Here is an 18,361-nt window from a genome sequence, read left to right as displayed (position 1 = left end):
CATTTGTGGAATTCTTTACCTCATTACATTAAGGAGTGACCTTTAATTGAACTGTTTAAAATGAGACTGCAGACTCGTTTCTATTCTTTATCTTTTTGAGATCTTCAGTGATACTGGTAATCCTGCCTTCATAGTCAGTGGTTTGTTTCACGTTATTGTTGGTTGTATTATGTTTTATATTTTCTGTTTTATTGCTAGTGTTGTCTTTCACTTTACATGTTCTATGTAAAGCACTTTGGCTGCAGCATTGCTGATGTTGTATTAAATATGCTTTATAAATACTGTAAAGTGACATTGACATCATGGCGGTTAATCACCATGCTTATGTATCATCATAAATTGTAATCTTGAATATATGAACATTAGCATGTGAAAAATCAGTATGAAGGTCTGACTGCTCATCTGCAGGAAGTTGACGGAGATTTTGAAAATGTGTGCCGAGTTGTCCTACAATTCCACGATGGATACTTTTGTGGCTTGTAAGATTGGCTTTATTTTTATCAAGGTAACATCTCTTCCATGTTCTATTCAAGTTAGACAATAAAGTCAGAACATCTGAAATCATCATTAGGGGAGCAACAAAAGTGTTCTGCATGTTTTAATACTTCAATTTAAACCTCAGCTACAATACTGTTTTGTTTGTACCTTCTCTTTTAAATGCATTCTCTTAGAGACTGTACTGTAGCATAAAGAGATAACCACCTTGTGTCACTAGCTATTTTAACTTTAATCTGAAGTACTAGGTTGTTATACCGTGTTAGCCATTATGAATGTAGAGAAAAGCCAAGCAAAATGACACCTTTTATTGGGTAACTAAAAAGATTACAATATGCAAGCTTTCGAGGCAACTCAGGCCCTTCTTCAGGCAAGATGTAATACAGAAACTGAAGTTTCCTGTGTTTATATCCACACACTAGGACAAGAAACAACATTGGTAAATCTTTAAAGGAAAACTCTTAAAAACTCCTTATTGTCAACAAAAAGAAAAAGCTACATAGATTACGAGAGGAAGCTGGACACTTAATAACAAAAAACAAAGAGCAACAGACCTGCATTGTTAATCTCTCCTCATACACACCAAATGAAGCAGAGATTTCAGTTCTCACAAAGGGACTCTCATATTGTCCTGCAAAGCCCATTGACAACATCAGACTCTGCAGTGATATGGAAGAATTCTTCAGAAAACTCAGACTAAAAGAATTTTTCCACAACAAAGAGAACGGTAACACACAGGAACCAACAACAAGCAGTTAAAACAACCCCACCAGTAAATCCACATGGACACCAGAACCTGGCAGAAACCCCTCCCTGGATAATTATATAGACTGCTTCCGACAGAGAGTAAAAACAGGGATCTTAAACAGGCAGCAAAATCGGATAGAAAACATCACTGGGGAAGGCGGAGAGCCATACATTCACTAAGAGATAATACAGAAATCCTTCTCAAACCAGCAGACAAAGGGGGTGCTTTAGTCATCATGAACACATCAGATTATATTCAGGAGGCACAAAGACAATTGTCCAATACTATGCATTATTACAAACTACAAGAAGACCCAACAGATCTCTACAAAAAGGAACTAAAAAAGATAGTAAGTAGCTTTCCTCTTGACATCAGGGATCAGGTAAACAGTTTAATTCCTGAGAACCCCAAAATGGGTTACTTCTACATGCTTCCTAAAATCCACAAAGAAGGGAACCCAGGAAGGCCCATCATCTCAGGAATTGGCTCCCTGACAGAAAAGGTTTCAGGTTGGGTGGAACTCATTGTTAAACCTCTCGCCCGCAACACAACCAGCGACATCCAGGACACCACTGACTTCTTAATAAAACTGTCTGCTTTGGGCCCCTTACCTGAGGGAACCTTACTGGCCACAATGGATGTTGAGGCCCTGTATACAAACATCCCCCATGATGATGGCATACTGGCATGTGAAACGTATCTCGGACAACATGATTTACCCACAAAGTCAGTAATAGAAATGATCAAATTCACTCTGACACGTAATTTTTTCTCTTTTGGACAAGAATGCTACTTGCAACAAATGAGGACTGCAATGGGCTGTCGGTTTGCACCTCACTATGCAAACCTATTTATGGCAAAACTGGAGGAAGATTTCATGTCAATGTGCATCTCCGATACATAGAAGACATCTTCATAATCTAGACTGTCAGTGAGAAGGACCTCCTCCATATTCATAATCAATAGAATTCTTTTCACCCCAACATAAAGCTGAAGCTGAATTACTCAAAAACAGAAGTCAGCTTCCTTGACACCAACGTTCAACTGACCGACAACACCCTTGTAACTTCTGCTTTTCACAAACCAACAGACAGACGGACCTACCTGAGAAGTGACAGCTTCCACCCCAAACATATAAGGCGCTCCATTATTTTTAGCCAAGCAATGCGGTACAATCGTATCTGCTCAGACCTGACAGACCGGGATCAACAACTGCAGGAGCTCAGACAAGATTTCATCAGACAAGGTTATACCCCAAAAACAACAGGCACTCAAATAAGAAGAGCGACTGCCATACCCAGAGAGAACCTTCTGGAATATAAAAACAAAGACAACAAGAACCGCATCCCCATTGTTGTCACCTACAACCCACATCTTGAAACACTTCGAAAAACTATAAAAGAACTTCAGCCAATGCTAAACAAGGACCAAATACTGAAAAATGTATTTCCTGAACCTCCCCTCCTGGCATACAGACAACCACCAAACCTTCAGCCACTAATTGTCCGAAGCTCCCTAAGTGAACCAACAGAAAATGGCACATCTCCCTACCTACAAAAAAGATGTAAAACGTGTGCCCACATCTACAATACAGACTGTATAGTTATACCACATGGCCGACTAGAACATCACATAAAGGGCTCATTGTCCTGCAGATCATCTAATGTGGTCCACCTCATTCTCTGTATGGAATGTCCTGACACTGCACTCTATGTGGGTGAAACTGGACAAACACTCCGCCAGAGAATGAATTTACACAGATTCCACATTAAATATGGCAACACAGATGTTCCTGTAGCGGCCCACTTCAACAGCCATGGACACTGTGAGAGGGACTTTAAAGTCACAGTGCTTATGGGCAACTTCAAAACGCAGCAAGAGAGAAAAGAATGGGAAGTTAAGCTCATGTTAAAATGTAATACATTACAGCATGGCTTGAACAGAGACAAGAGTTTAATAGCCAGATATGAAGACTGTTTGCATCTCTCAGACTGACACAGACAACCTGACTACAGATCTGCATTGTTTTGAAAAACTCATCACAGACTTCAAAGGACTTTGTTGGACAGTTATCTTATCTAAAGATCTTGACCATACATTGTTCTTCAATCTCCTGTTAAATTAATCTTAGCCTGAATGAACCTATTAATTTTTTACATTTAAGATTTTTCCTTTAAAGATTTACCATTGTTGTTTCTTGTCCAGGTGTGTGGATATAAACACAGGAAACTCCAGTTTCTGTATTACATCTCGCCTGAAGAAGGGGCCTGAGTCGCCTCGAAAGCTTGCATATTGTAATCTTTTTAGTTACCGAATAAAAGGTGTCATTTTGCTTGGCTTTTCTCAACTTTAATCTGAGAAATGTTCGATATATTTTAAATCAAAGTAAAACAAGACACCTGATGAATAAAGAAAGAATCATCCAAAGTCACTAAATAAGGCACTTCAGCAGCTTCTTGGACACTAGCAGGAGTCCCTCAGTGGTTTACACATTGAGCGTTGTCCATCAGTCCTTGCAGCAGTTCTGCAACTCCCTGTTGTTTTCTGCTCCGAACAGCTGCTCCACCAGACCCAAAGCCAAGCAGATTACAAGTTTTTGAACGAGGACTGTGGAGGGTCTCAAGGATTGTATCAGTAATGTCAGCTTTGCCATCAGTCATATTGCAGCTTGTTACAAATCTAACCCTAGTTGACTAACATATTTATTGTATAAATTCGGTTGTTTAAAACCACCATGTCTCTAGTTTAATCACACAGAACAATAAAATAGTCATTGGAATTTACAATTTTAATATTATAGACCTAATTTCTGATGATAATTTCTTACATTAGTCTTTCTAAGGTATGATGTACATTTTTACCAATGTTAAGATATTTTAAGTTTAACAAAGTAAATCTTGCAATGCTCATGTCATTTTTCAAATATGTTTTATGAGAGATACCACATGGGAATCGGCATCCCGGACAGAAAAGAATTTGGATCTTTACCCGGCAGAGATGCCCATAACATGGATGGCTCAGGAAAGATATTCTATGCAGAGCAGTTTCTTCACCAAAACATTAGAGGGCAATCTCCCTGACTTTGGTTTCCCACGTGGACACCCAGAGGGCATGCTGGATATTGTAGTCCCATGGGAACCTCCAAGGGGAGCTGACACAAGCCCTACCTTTTAGGACTTTCAATTGACCCGGAAGTACTGCCTTTGTGCTGAGCCCTGGCACCAGAAGCACTCCAAGGTCCAAGATAAAAGAGTAAGCTCAGCCTCCAGCCAGGGAGAGTCGGAGTTGGGAGAGAAGAAGGACAACACTCGCCTGGGAGGAGTCGGAGAAATGTTTATTTGTGCGTTAGCTGTGTCATATTGGAGTCTTCACCTGACACACTCAGCTGAAACAATACATTTGGGTAACAGACACCTTCTTGAAGTTTTTGGGATTCATGTCTTTCTTATGGTAAACTACTTAAGAAGGTGCCCTAACAGAAAGTGAAACAGCAGCAGAAACATCTGCAGAGCATGAAGTGCATTGCTGAGGCTGCTCATAGGAAGAAGAAGTAAAAAAAGAACAGCAGTACCATCTGCTGAGCATCACATACATTATATATAATGAACTTGCAAACCCTGTGCTCCTGTCTCACCAACAAAATCATTGTCATGATCAGAAAAAACAATGCAACACACCATGATGGACCAAAAATGATCTTCAGTGATGACATCCCCTGAGCGTCAAGCCAAACACAGGAGGCACGTCAGTGATGAAGAACAAAGAGAAGTAACCCTGAACACCGAGAGCTGTTGAGCAGCTGGCTCGTATTAAGGTTCATCAACAAGTGACACACACACTCCACGATGCAGAATTCAAAAATGACAATGACAGAGAAATGAATGATGACAAACGAGAAGATCATCAAACACCCTCAACTTCTGCCCACACTCAAACGTTGTTTTTAAATCCTTGCCTTGATGTTTAGTTAAAGAGCACCACTTAGGACAGTTAGATCAGCGATGTGCTCTGTTGGTCTGTGTTTGATCATACTGAAAATAAATGAATATGAGGCCAAAATGGAAATGTTCAGCTTTCCTTATATGGACCACCAGGAGGTTTCCTTGTCTTTTTAAAATAATTCAACAGTGTCATTTTCGTAGGTGATCTTATCCTTATTCTGACTTCTATTTTTTGAATATGATCAAATCAATGATTTAGACTAAATTAATTTTATAATATTTAACTTTAAACACTATAAAATGCCCAGCAGTTCACAGATCACATTAGCAGTCATTTTCTGCAACTACTTTGAAGGGAAATTATCAGCATTTTGTTCCTTTTCTCACTCTCAGGAACCACGTACTACATTATGGAAAAAGTTGAGGAATTTTCACAGATTTTCACAGAGGTAGTTGGGCCAGATGCGGGTTCGAGTAGTTTATTAACTACAGAGAACAAAACCCTTGGGTTGTCCTGGCCACTTTCAATTAGTCTGCCATAATTTATGTTCTTGGCAGCAGTTAGAGCATCCCTGTAAGGCCTTAGATGGTCAGAGAAAGCCTGGATGTGCACGGTGAGGCCAGTCTTACGTGACATTCTCTCAAGGCGTCCGCCAGCTGCTTTCATAGATCGTAGCTCTGAATTATACCAAGAATATGAACATTTAAAGGAAGCCTCCTTATGTTTTAAAGGAGCTGCTTTATCTAATGAGTTATAGTGGACAACAAGACTATCTAGTGTTGAAGGAGTAGGTGCAGACAGTAAAAGATCAGAAATGGATCCAGAAAGGATAGAGGGGCAGATATTTTTAAGGTTTCTGTAAGAGATTGACTTTTACAGGTAAGAAGAGGAAGAGGTCATGAAACACTGAAAAATACTGCTTTATGGTCAGAGAGTCCCAAATCACGTATCTGTTGCAGACAGATAAGCCAGATGTGCAGATCAGGTCTAATATATGACCACCAGAGTGGGTAGGAAAATCAACATGGTCCATCAAGTCAAAACCATCCAGCAAGGACAGGAATTCATTCTTCAGTTTACATGTAGGGATATCATTTCCCCTTGGGTTTAATAAAGTATCTATCTATCTATCTATCTATCTATCTATCTATCTATAGCTGATGTTACACAGTTAAGGTCTCCATTATGTGCCCACCACAAGCTTCTTGCCAAAGTAAGTGACACCTTCTTCACTTTGCATGTCTTTCCATTGTGTACCTTTGTGGTGAATCAAGAACTGTTTTGTCCTGCCTTCGTGGACAGGATCATCTCACACTGGCACCATCATGCCATGCACACTGAGACTCTGTCATTTCTGCTTATTGAATTCTGCAGCTCGTCTCATCAAAATCACAAATTTATGTACTGGAATGGACCCTTTATTATGAGTTGCTGACTTCTGAAATCTTCCCCTAAAAACTGGGCCTCAAAACTCCAAAGTGTTGAAGTCAGAAACAAATGTAACAGAAATATCTGAATGACACTACAATACACACTGACAGAGGTTTGTTTTTTTATTTTTGGTTTAAATAATCTGTAAACTTAGACAGAGGTGGATGTGTGGTGCTGCTATTTAAAGCAACCTGCTAATGATGTCATAATGTGCAACTTCCAGAATAAGCCCCCTTGGAACCCAACGTCACATCCAGGAAATAAAATCTCAGGATGGCGATGTCAAGAGAAAAGAGACAAAAAAAAAAAAAGAAGATGGCAAAAATATAAAACAAGTAAATCATAACAGAACCCAGCTGCTTGGGTACAGTGCACTGCCATCTTAAATAGCAATGATGTGATGAGCCCTGTGGTTCAAAAGGTAAGACAATATACTCAAAGCACCAATAATTATAATAATATTTTACAATGCATAAATAATAATGAAAATATGCTTTTAAACTCATGTAAAAGAGTTTGAGTCTTTACACTGATGTGGGGATAGAAGTGCTTCTGTTATGGCATACAAATCCTACTGACCACAGTCACTCCAAAGCAGAAGAAATTACCTCTGAAGTCCAACACAAGACATATTGCATTAAAGAGCGTGGAGTGCTAGAGGAGCCATGAAATACGTATATCCTCTTTAATAAAACCCCTGTGTGCGTCCAGGTGTCCGTGTGTCCGTGTGTGTGTCTTCTGGTGAAGTGCGCATGTGCGGAGCCGCACCTCACATCGCCCCGTGCCCCAGCCATGCACACAGCACCGTGGACACACACACACTGGAAGCTGGGCACACAGTGAATGGCCTTGCCACAGCTGCAAGATAAGAAATAAAGGACGATATTGCTGATAAGAGTGCTGATTGGGTAGTCACAGCCAGCGCGCTTAAAATCCGTTGCTGCGGAGGCGGCCACACATACAATAATCAGCTGCGCCAACACAGATTAAAATACTTGCTGGGTAGACTAAACAGTAGTTGCTGGGTAGACGCCACGGGCACAATTATCAGCTAGCTACATGCCACACATTACATCAGTTGCTGGGGACACTCTGCTGATTGCCCACTGCTGTGACAGAAAACTAAAGTCATATTACGGACATCAAAGCCAGTATTACTGTCAGAGAAAATTACAGGCACACAATACACTGGCGCATATTACAGCCACATACAAGCCAGTATTACTGTAAGAGAAAACATTACGGACGTATCTATTAACAACATGCCACCCAAAGTAAAAGGAGACGTCAAGTAGGACAAAAGACAGACAATCAAATCCTATATAAGCAACATCTCCTTGAAGAACGGTCAGCTCAACAAGTAAACATCAGCAAAAGAAACACTGAAAGACAAAGAAAAATACGAGCAAATAGATCGATTGAAGAAAAAGAAAATGACTGTCAGAAAAACGCTAAAAGAGAAAGACTCAGAAGAGCAAACCTTAGAAAAGGTTGGCATTTACTTGCCAGAACCAGCATTCAGCCGCGGTCAGTTATATGTTGCATTATCAAGAGTTAGAAGTTCTCCAGATGTTGTTGTCAAGGTTGTAGATGGTCCTGAACAAGGCAAACTGCTGCCAAACTCAGACAGAATATTTACAAGAAATGTTGTCTGTAATGAAATTTTATAGAAACATTTCATGAGGTCAAAAAATAGAACATGTTTCCTAAATATCTTCTTCAGATATTGTGTCTTACAGATTGTTAAAAAGTTTTACACTAAGGCAATATTAATTATACTCACTGTATTGTTATATATGTTTCTATTTTATTTTTAATATTATTTTACTTTAGGCTTCTTGAAAAAATATTTTTGACAAAATAAAAAATGAAGACAAGAAACAGAATGAGGTCAAGGTCCTTGCCATTTACTGTAATATAGACTGGTCCTACTAATGTTTATGTACTACTGTTCTAGCGCCCGGTATTGTAACGGGCTTAATGTCTAGTTGAAATATAAATGAATATCCAGACTGTCCCTTACCTTCAACATTCAGTGTAATCTTCACGTCTTCCTCCAACGGTCCAGAGGCCACAAGACACGTGTAGACGCCTTCATCAGACACACGGACACTCTGCACAATAAGAGATACGTTGCCGCTCTTCAGCTTCTCTTGAAAAAGAGCTCTTCTTGAGTCGATGAGATTTATGATTCTGTAATCCGCATATAAAAGCACTGGAGAAAAGATATTAGTTGTGAACCACCTGACCTCAAAGCCCTCAGCATCCAATGCCGGTGACAGGGAGGCGAGCAGGATGACATCTTCACCAACGTAAGAAACAATGGAAGGAGAAGGACCAACAACAGTGAACCTCTCTGAAAATGAAATGAATAGAGTTAAAGTCAAGACAAGCTGTTTAAATATAAAGAAATTCAAGTGAAAAAACAGAAGAACATCCTGCATGTCTGAATTAACTGGTTGACAATTCACTCTGCAAGTTCAACTTGGACAACAATTCATAATTCAGCAGAATTCTCTCTTTACTCTTCTTTATTAAAATGACTGTAAAAAGTCCTGCTGTGTCATCAGAGCTGGTCAACACATTAGACAACATATGCATTATGAAGTTCAGGTGTGCTCGAAGTCTAACAATACTGACAACCCACTGTGGACAACAAAAGGCAACGTCTATCCACCCGGCATAGAGCTCCAAATGGACTTTGACCAGCACTGTGTGTCATTCAAATGGAAAAAACCACAGAGCATAAATTAGGAAAAGAAACAAACCGCTCACCTGCCCAGGAGAAGTCTCCATGATGTAAAAACCATAAAATAAAGAGACTCCATCTCATGTGAACGATCATAACTGAAAAGAAAGAACAGCTCAGTGAAGCTCATCAAATGGAGGACACTGTGATATTCTTGAAATGTAAATCAACTCACAATTGAACTGACACCAGCATGGAGAAGAACACGTACCACTGTGACATGGACACACAGCATTATCTGCATTATGCTGCACACATTAATACACACTTATGGACTTTTTTGGAGTCATGCTACTGCCTGTCCACATTGGTGTTTCTTGATTCACTCCCAGATCTTTACACACTCTTAATTTCACTAACTGGTCTTGTAGCCAAGTTCTCAGTATGCACACATGTTCTCTTACTGTAGATAAGTAACTTATGGGCACTCAGATTAGTCCACCTCAAGGATGACATGATCATCAGACCAGCAGATAAGGCTAATGCACGTGTGGACTGGTAGACTAACCTTTACCTTATACTTCAGTCTCCAAATGACTTGTGAAGTCCACTCCTCACACCTTACTAATACACTGGTGACCAGCATGTAGCTGTGCCCTCCGTTTCTCTTGTAATTAACAATAATGCATTACCTCAAAAAGATAATCAATTTACTGATAAAATATCTCCACTTTGTACACTTTAATTCTGCAAGGGGTACCAGCCTTTCACAGAGCACACTTGAGCATGAAGTCTCATTCACTTACGCAGGGCCAATGTCAAATCAAAAACCAAAGTATCCAAAAATCAAACTCTACAGACAAAAAGAGACCATGCAGACTCCATACAGACCATGTCAGGGCTGGGGATTCAAACTAAAAGTCTGGATTTGTTAGACCACCACTGTGCCACCAGGCTGCTGACGTTTCATTTTCAAAGTTGTACAAACCTAACAGTCCTGGATGCTTTTTGCATTTCTGTAGGTCAATGTTATGAACAGCATATTGTAGCTTTCCTTCAAATGTTGATGGTAGCACATGGTGAGGGTCCGGAGGAATACTTTCTGTTTTTTACTAGTGTAGTAAAGTGATATGTAAATGTATGCAGTATTGTTGTAATTACACATTATACAGTAGTTCTTTAAGGTGGTTCAGTTTTGTTATGCTGAAGGCATCACGTTGAAGTTATAGTCCGGCATCAAAAAGCTACAAAAACAATCTGTAAGATCTCAGCTACAAGATATTATATATGAAAATAACCACATTCGTATCTTCCCTGACTTCTCTCCAGCAACAGCTACTAAACATGCAGCCTTCTACAACATCAAACAGCGGTTACGGCAAGCCAGCGTCAAATACAGCCTCTTGTATCCGGCAAAACTGAAAGTGGAATGGCAGGTCAATTCTATGTCTTCGCTAGCAAGGAAGAAGCAGAAAAGGAATTAAGAAAGCTGATCCGGGACTATTCTGATACATAATAGTGAGTCATGGCGGTTAATGATATAGCAAGGATTAATAATCTATTGTCTGATCTATTTGTTTTAAAATACGGGTTTTTATCAGCATATATTCTCATTATTACTTAGTATTACTAGGGCGCTATCTGTTTATGTTTTATTGTGCTTAATTACTTTTTCTTTTTTCTCTTTTTTTTTATTAGCTAATTATTTCATCTCTACCCTAAACGAGACTGTTCAACATCATACCCTTGGTTTATTGTTATTGCTATTATTGCATTAAGACTTGTTATGCTTATTCTGGACACATTTTTAATACCATCCCATTGGGTTTATTATCTGGGTGTATCATCTTAATGCACTAAAATTGCTGAAGACTATATATATATTTTAAGTGCAAAATTTTTTTTTTTTTTAAAGACTATATTGGTAACAGATATCTCTATCTTTTAACCCTAAAGCGCTGCATGGGGGCTTGTTTTGCTTTGGACGTGCTCTGTCTCTGGGTATGTCAGAGGACTGGGACTGTGAAGTGGGTTTTAGCCTCACTGGGGAGGCAAAAGGGAGGGTGGGGGTTAAGGGGAGAGAAAGAGAGCAGGCTTGATCTATACCTAATCTATCATCTCAATCTTTATAATTATAACTATCAACGTAATAATAAGCTGCATGGCAACAACTCTTGGGGAAATAGGAAATTAAGACCTAAACTGTCTCACTTCCAGTTAAGACTATCAAAAACTCAGAATCAGTGTCTCCATGATGGGACAGTTAACTTCGTAAGCTGGAATGTTAAAGGCCTGAATCACGAATTAAAGAGAAAGAAAGTACTTCTCACCTAACAGGTCTAAATGCTAAAATAGTATTTTTACAGGAAACCCACTTACTAAGCAAGGATCAGTTCCGGCTGCAAAAGACTGGACTGGCCAAATGTTCCATTCTAGTTTTACAAAGAAAACTAGAGGGTGGGAATTCTCATACATAGAACAGTACCATTTGTAGCATCAGATGTAGTATTGGATCCTGAAGGGAGATATGTGATGGTCATGGGAGACTTATCTAACTGTAAAATGATTTTGATAAATGTTTATGCACCTAATGTTGATGATAAGGAATTTATACAAAATTTATTTGCATCCATTCCCAATTTCAACACTCATGAAGTTATAATGGCTGGGGACTTTAATTGTGTTCTAAATCCACTTTTAGATAGGACTTCCTCCACAGGGGAACGGCATCTAACACGCAAAGATAATTACAAAGTTTATAACTGATCACAACTTATCAGATCCCTGGGGGTTTTAAACCCAAATTCAAGAACATATTCTTTCTACTCACCAGTACATCATTGCTACTCAAGGATTGATTACTTCTTTATAGACAATAACTTCTTGCCTAAGATTAAATCTTGCAAATACGATGCTATTGTTATTTCTGACCATGCACCTATGATCTTGGAGCTGAAATTACTAAGCCCCATACACTCACCCGCAGATGGTCTCAACCCGCTTCTATTAGCTGACGAGAATTGTACTGAATTTATATCCAAACAAATCAAATTCTTTCTAGAGACAAATACATCCCCGAGATCTCTGCAGGAATACTCTGGGAAACTCTTAAGGCCTTCTTAAGAGGACAGATTATCTCATATCTTTCCCACAGAAATAAATCCGAAGCCAAGAAAGTAGCAGAGATAAAAAGCGAAATTACTAAAATAGATGAAGAACATGCCAGAGTACCAAGCGAGACTCTACATAGGAGGCAGGCTCTGCATTCAGAATTAAACCTCTTGACAACTAAAGAAACTGAACAACTAATTTACAAATCCAGACATCATTACTATGAACATGGAGAGAAAGCTAATAAGCTTTTAGCTCAACAAATTCACAAGCAAGAAGTGCAACGCAATCTCGTAATCACTAACTAATGGAGATAAAATCATCGAACACAAAAATATAATGCACACTTTCAGAGACTACTATAAATCCCTATATACTACTGAGTTTAAAGAAGACAATATACAATCTAATGCATTTCTGGATACATTACAGATACCACAAATAGACGCTTTTAGTGTGGAGGAACTTGATAAACCTCTGGCATTATCAGAATTACTAGATGCTATAAAGTCACTCCAAGGTGGAAAAGCAGCAGGCCCTGATGGCTACCCTGCAGAGTTTTACAAGAAATTCTCCGCTCAGCTAGCTCCCTCCTATTAGCAACATTTACAGAAGCCAGAGATAACCAATCTCTTCCACAAACCTTTCGCCAAGCACTAATCACTGTCTTTCCAAAACAAAATAAGGACTTATTACAATGTGCATCATACAGACCAATTTCACTTCTGAATAACGACGTTAAAATACTCTCTAAAATCATAGCTAGAAGGATGGAGAAAGTGCTCCCTCGTAATATCACAAGACCAAACTGGATTTATTAGGGGCCGACACTTATCTTCAAATCTTCGACGCCTGTTTAATGTAATATACTCACCAACTAAATCAAACACCCCAGAAATATTATTATCATTGGATGCAGAAAAAGCATTCGACATGATTGAATGGAAATACCTTTTACTACATTGGAGAAGTTTGGGTTTGGCCCGAACATTTGTGCATGGATTAAATTACTGTATACTAACCCAGAAGCTTCAGTTTGCATCAATAACATTTGCTCAGACTACTTTAAACTAGAACGTGGCACTAGACAAGGATGCCCTTGTCACCACTGCTGTTTGCATTGCCATTGAACCACTGGCAATACATTGTCGAAATACTGATCAGATAAAGGGGATTAGCAGAGAAGGACTTGAACAGAAAATCTCATTATATGCAGATGACATGGTACTGTATATATCGGACCCAGAAAATTCTGTGCCTGCAGTCTTAGCAGCACTCACAGAATTTCAAAAGATCTCTGGTCTCAGAATTAATCTGAATAAAAGTGTACTCTTTCCAGTGAATTCTCAAGCATATAATATTAGATTAGACACCCTACCTTTTATCATTGCAGAACAGTTTAAATACCTCGGGTAAACATCACAAGTAAACATAAAGCTCTTTATCAACAAAATTTCGCGTCTGCATGGAAAAAATTAAACAAGACTTGCATAGATGGTCAACCCTTCATCTCACACTAGCTGGAAGAATTAACACTGTTAAGATGAATATTCTTCCTAAGCTCCTTTTTATTTCAAAACATCCCAATATACATTAATAAATCATTCTTTAAGCAATTAGATTCAACAATAACCTCATTTATTTGGAATTCAAAACATCCACGCATCAAAAGAGCGACCCTACAAAGACAAAAGGCAGAAGGTGGCATGGCTCTACCTAACTTCCAGTTTTATTACTGGGCAGCAAATATACAGGCGATAAGAACCTGGACACAAATAGAAGAACATACACAGGCTTGGACCGCAATAGAAGTAAAATCCTGCAGTACTTCTTTGTATTCCTTGCTCTGTGCTCCAATAAACACACGTTATCGGCAATACACTAATAACCCAATTGTGCTCCACTCACTTAGAATCTGGAACCAATGTAGAAAGCATTTTAAGACGGAGAAGCTTCTATCTGTGGCACCCTGCAAGAGAACCACCTCTTTCAACCTTCACAAACATATGCAGTTTTAATATCTGGAAAAATTTGGAATTAACTTGCTTAGAGATCTTTATATAGACAACGTCTTTGCATCCTATGAACAATTACATTCCAAATTTAACATTCCAGCTACACATTTCTTTCACTATCTTCAAATCAGGAACTTTGTTAAACAGAACCTTCCAGATTTTCCTCATCTTGCACCCTCATCCATGCTGGAAAAATATTGCTCAATCTCAAGGATTAGACTCCATCTCTACAATATATAAAATCATTTTACAATCCCTTCCTTTCAAAGATCCAAGAGGACACTGGGAAAAGATCTCTCAATTAATATATCAGAAAAGGAGTGGAAAGTAGCAATGCAGAGAATTCACTCGAGCTCCATATGCAAAGCATACAATTATACAACTCAAAATTATATATCGAGCACATCTGTCTCGACTAAAACTCTCAAAATGTTTCCAGGGCATGATCCAACCAGTGAACGTTGCAACCAAGTCCCAGCCTCACTAGGTCACATGTTCTGGGCCTGCACCAAATTAACATTATTCTGGACAAAAATTTTTAATTACCTCTCAGACAGCCTTGGACTCACAATCCCTCCTAACCCATTAACAGCTGTGTTTGGGGTTCTTCCAGAGGGTCTTAAAGTGGAGAAAGACAAACAAATTGTGATTGCATTCACTACACTGTTGGCACGCAGACTTATTCTGATAAACTGGAAGAACCCAAACTCTCCTCTTTTAAGTCAGTGGGAAACTGATGTGTTATATTATTTGAAATTGGAAAAAATCAAATACTCAGTTAGAGGATCTGTACAGACTTTTTCAAAACATGGCAGGATCTAATCAGTAATATTTTAAAATAAGTTTATAAAGCACAGAGAATTTATTAATTTAGTTATGTTTACAAGCCTTAAATTTAACGCTTGGCTTGCTCTCTCTCTCAGGGTGGGGATCGATCTGTTCTTAACTTAATTTTTCTTCTTGTAAAACTTGATTGCTTTGTATGGATTGTAATAAAATTAATAATAAAAAAAAAAGATCTCAGCTACACAAAGGAACACACGGAGAGTGCTGGAGTGAGAGGCAGACGTAGAACTGGTGGTGTGTTGTGTTGATTCTTTAACTTAACCTGAATACACACAAGTGTTTTTTCCACATCCACCTTAGTGTCTGCTTCACGTGAGGACAAAACGATCTGCTTGTACCTTCAGACTACTTCACTTTGTCTTACACGCCATTCCCTATCCTGACAGTCCCACCATGTTCAGATATTTCTTAACAAACACCAAGATCAGGCCTGTCTAGGCACACCCTCATCAGACTGGCAGAAATGGTTCTCTCATTTCTTTCTCTTTCTCGTGTTGTTTTTATCACCACTCAGTCAAATCCCAATAGTTACCAAGATGAAACATGCCACAGTCACTGAGACCACTTTGTTACTGGCTTTGTATCGTATTTCTGTACATTTTACCAGGCTGTGTACCTGACTCATATGTGGAATTGCTGTCACCCAGTCCCAAAGACCCCAGAGAAATTCATTGCTCATTTTGTTAATTTCTCTCTCTGTGCTCCTGATGATGTATCTTAGAGTTGACTTCCTATCTCATCTGTCACCGCTGACACCCCCTATGTGGGACTGACAGTCCCCGTTACTTCAGCCTCTTAGTATTCAGCTCAACAGACACAGCAGATCTGCTCCATCTTTGTTTCTTTCACCTTAACACTTGACTTTATTGAAGAATCAGCCACACGTGGTACACTGAAGGGTTCACTCACTTCTCTGTATGATACCACAGTCCTTAATATGAACGTTACAATGCAATCATATCAGATAGCGACAGCTTTGATAAATGTCTAGAGGTAGGAGTGCTCTGTTGCATTTCTTTTTGCAGTAAAGAGCTCGCCCATACATCAAGGTTGACGTCAGAGGCCCCCAATGCTTAAAAGTATTTTAATTCTGCACAGACTCTTCGTAGTGCTGCTGCCAAGGCTTTCTCCATTTTAAACCTGAGAAACATACAACTCTCTGATTATCTATGAAGGCCTCCTGCACTTCATTCATCTTTAACTGGCTGAGCTGAAAAGCCACTGCCCACCTACAATTCACTAAATAAGGGTCCACAGTTTCACTCCTATTGTCCGCTGTGTAAGCAATGCAGTGAACAGCCGAGGCGCTCCTGGCAGAGGCAGACTTACCTGCTCTCACTTTGTTTCACCTCAGTGCTCTCCTGGGGATTTGTCTTTGATCAACAAGCTGGACGGCTCTCTGCAGAATCAGTCAGTGCACCTCAGTTCAAGTTATTAGTCTGTGCAAGAAGATGGCTGAGCACAATTAAACAAACTCTTCAATCTCCAGCACTTTAGTTCCTCTCACCCTTTTTGTATTTCACTGATTTCTCTTTCACTTTAACAAGGCATTCAGCCAACAGGGCCTCACCTGAGTCTTAAAGTGAACACAAGAAACTCCAAACACACTGCTTGTTGCCTGGAAACTCACACATTTAGTTTTTCCTTCTTCAACTATGAAAATGAAACTTTTTTATAAAGGTACACATTCTCTCATTTCAATCCAAGTATTTATACACTTCTCTATCTAACAAGAGAAGACACAAACTGTGCTGACACACAATCACATTCTCATCAGGTACAATGATGGATGATCTTTCCCTAGAAAAGACATAGAACACATTTGTTCATGTGAGATAAAATCCAAGAAAAATGAAAAATGAAATGCAAAACATCAATCAAATCTCCCATCTAGGGTATGGTCTCTGAACATATCCATCAGGCCCACCTTATACAGCAGTTTCGGAGCGTAAGCATCACCCGAATGACCCCAAGAATGATCCCCTGGACAATAACCCCTCCAGTGCACAGTTACCCAGACAATGGGGATCTACAGTAAAATAGACTGAAATTCAAATTCCTCTGAATGATCGACAGAGATAGCGGGAAGAAGTTTCCTTATCTGTTAACACTAGAATTACCAGAGCCTATGAAAAAACTCGGAATTCCGTCCCACCTTAAATCACTTCTTAAATTCCCCCCACCAATTTAGAACGTACACAAACTTCTCTCAGCTCATGCCTTGATTGATTATCTGGGAGTGAAGTGGAGTTTTAGAGTGGAAATAATAGATTGTTGTTTGGAACACACGCATTTCATGTCTGTTCTGTTTCTACAGTAATCAGTGTAAACGCATTGTTAAAACAGAAACGTTTTTTATATTCTAGTAGTAGAAGACAAAATGTAGGCATAAACTATATAATGTATGAAGCCTGAAGTCCAAATATCAAAGAAACACTTTCACAAAAGCTACAAATATAACACAACAATTGCACTTTTATTCAAAAATATAACTGCAGAAACAAAAATCCGCCTTAACATACGACATTGCCACACGTTTATTCTGACTTCCTCCGTGGTGCAATCGAATCTGCTGCCGACTGAGAATCAAAAGGTCGTGAGTTTGATCCTGCGCCCCTCCATTTTGAGAAGTAAACTGCTCTTAGTCTTACTGTTTTAGAATAAAAGCATACATTTGATTTCAGTCTGTAACAGCCGGTGTAATTTATGATCCTTGTAAAGGTTAGCTTTTTTATTTTTAATTAGTCAGTTTTATTATCTCGGTCGTGTTCACGAGCCCAAACACACCCCATCCCCATATCTGACACTGCTGTTTTCACATAGACGCGCTGTAACAGACGTAAACTCAGCTCCCTTCTACATCGGAGCAAGAATGCACATACCATTGCTAGGATACTAAAGTGTCAGCAGGCACTTTTCTTGGCATTACACACATTTTTGCGCATGCCCTCTGCACACTACTTGTGACTTTAGGCTTTAGGAAGTAAGTAAATAAATAAATAAAGGTAAATCATGTCATAAAATGATTTCTTCAAAACGTCACATATATTTGTCTCTTTCTTTTTTTAAAATGTGCGTTGATCA

The 18,361-nt window shown here is 39.1% G+C and overlaps 1 protein-coding gene across 1 annotated transcript; it reads right to left on the bottom strand.

The window, feature by feature from the left end:
* Nucleotides 1-3,749: 3,749 nt before the first annotated feature.
* Nucleotides 3,750-16,792, bottom strand: LOC120519121 (butyrophilin-like protein 2). Its single transcript, XM_039742275.1, has 4 exons — nt 16,607-16,792; nt 9,392-9,463; nt 8,640-8,972; nt 3,750-3,850 (listed from the first exon to the last, which is right to left on the bottom strand). Exons 2-4 carry the CDS (start codon nt 9,459-9,461, stop codon nt 3,750-3,752), a joined length of 504 nt encoding a protein of 167 aa, XP_039598209.1. The 5' UTR covers nt 9,462-9,463; nt 16,607-16,792.
* Nucleotides 16,793-18,361: the final 1,569 nt, after the last annotated feature.

This window comes from Polypterus senegalus, chromosome 1, assembly GCF_016835505.1.
Source record: "Polypterus senegalus isolate Bchr_013 chromosome 1, ASM1683550v1, whole genome shotgun sequence".
Lineage (NCBI taxonomy): Eukaryota > Metazoa > Chordata > Cladistia > Polypteriformes > Polypteridae > Polypterus > Polypterus senegalus.
This window is presented reverse-complemented; position numbering and strand designations above follow the sequence as displayed.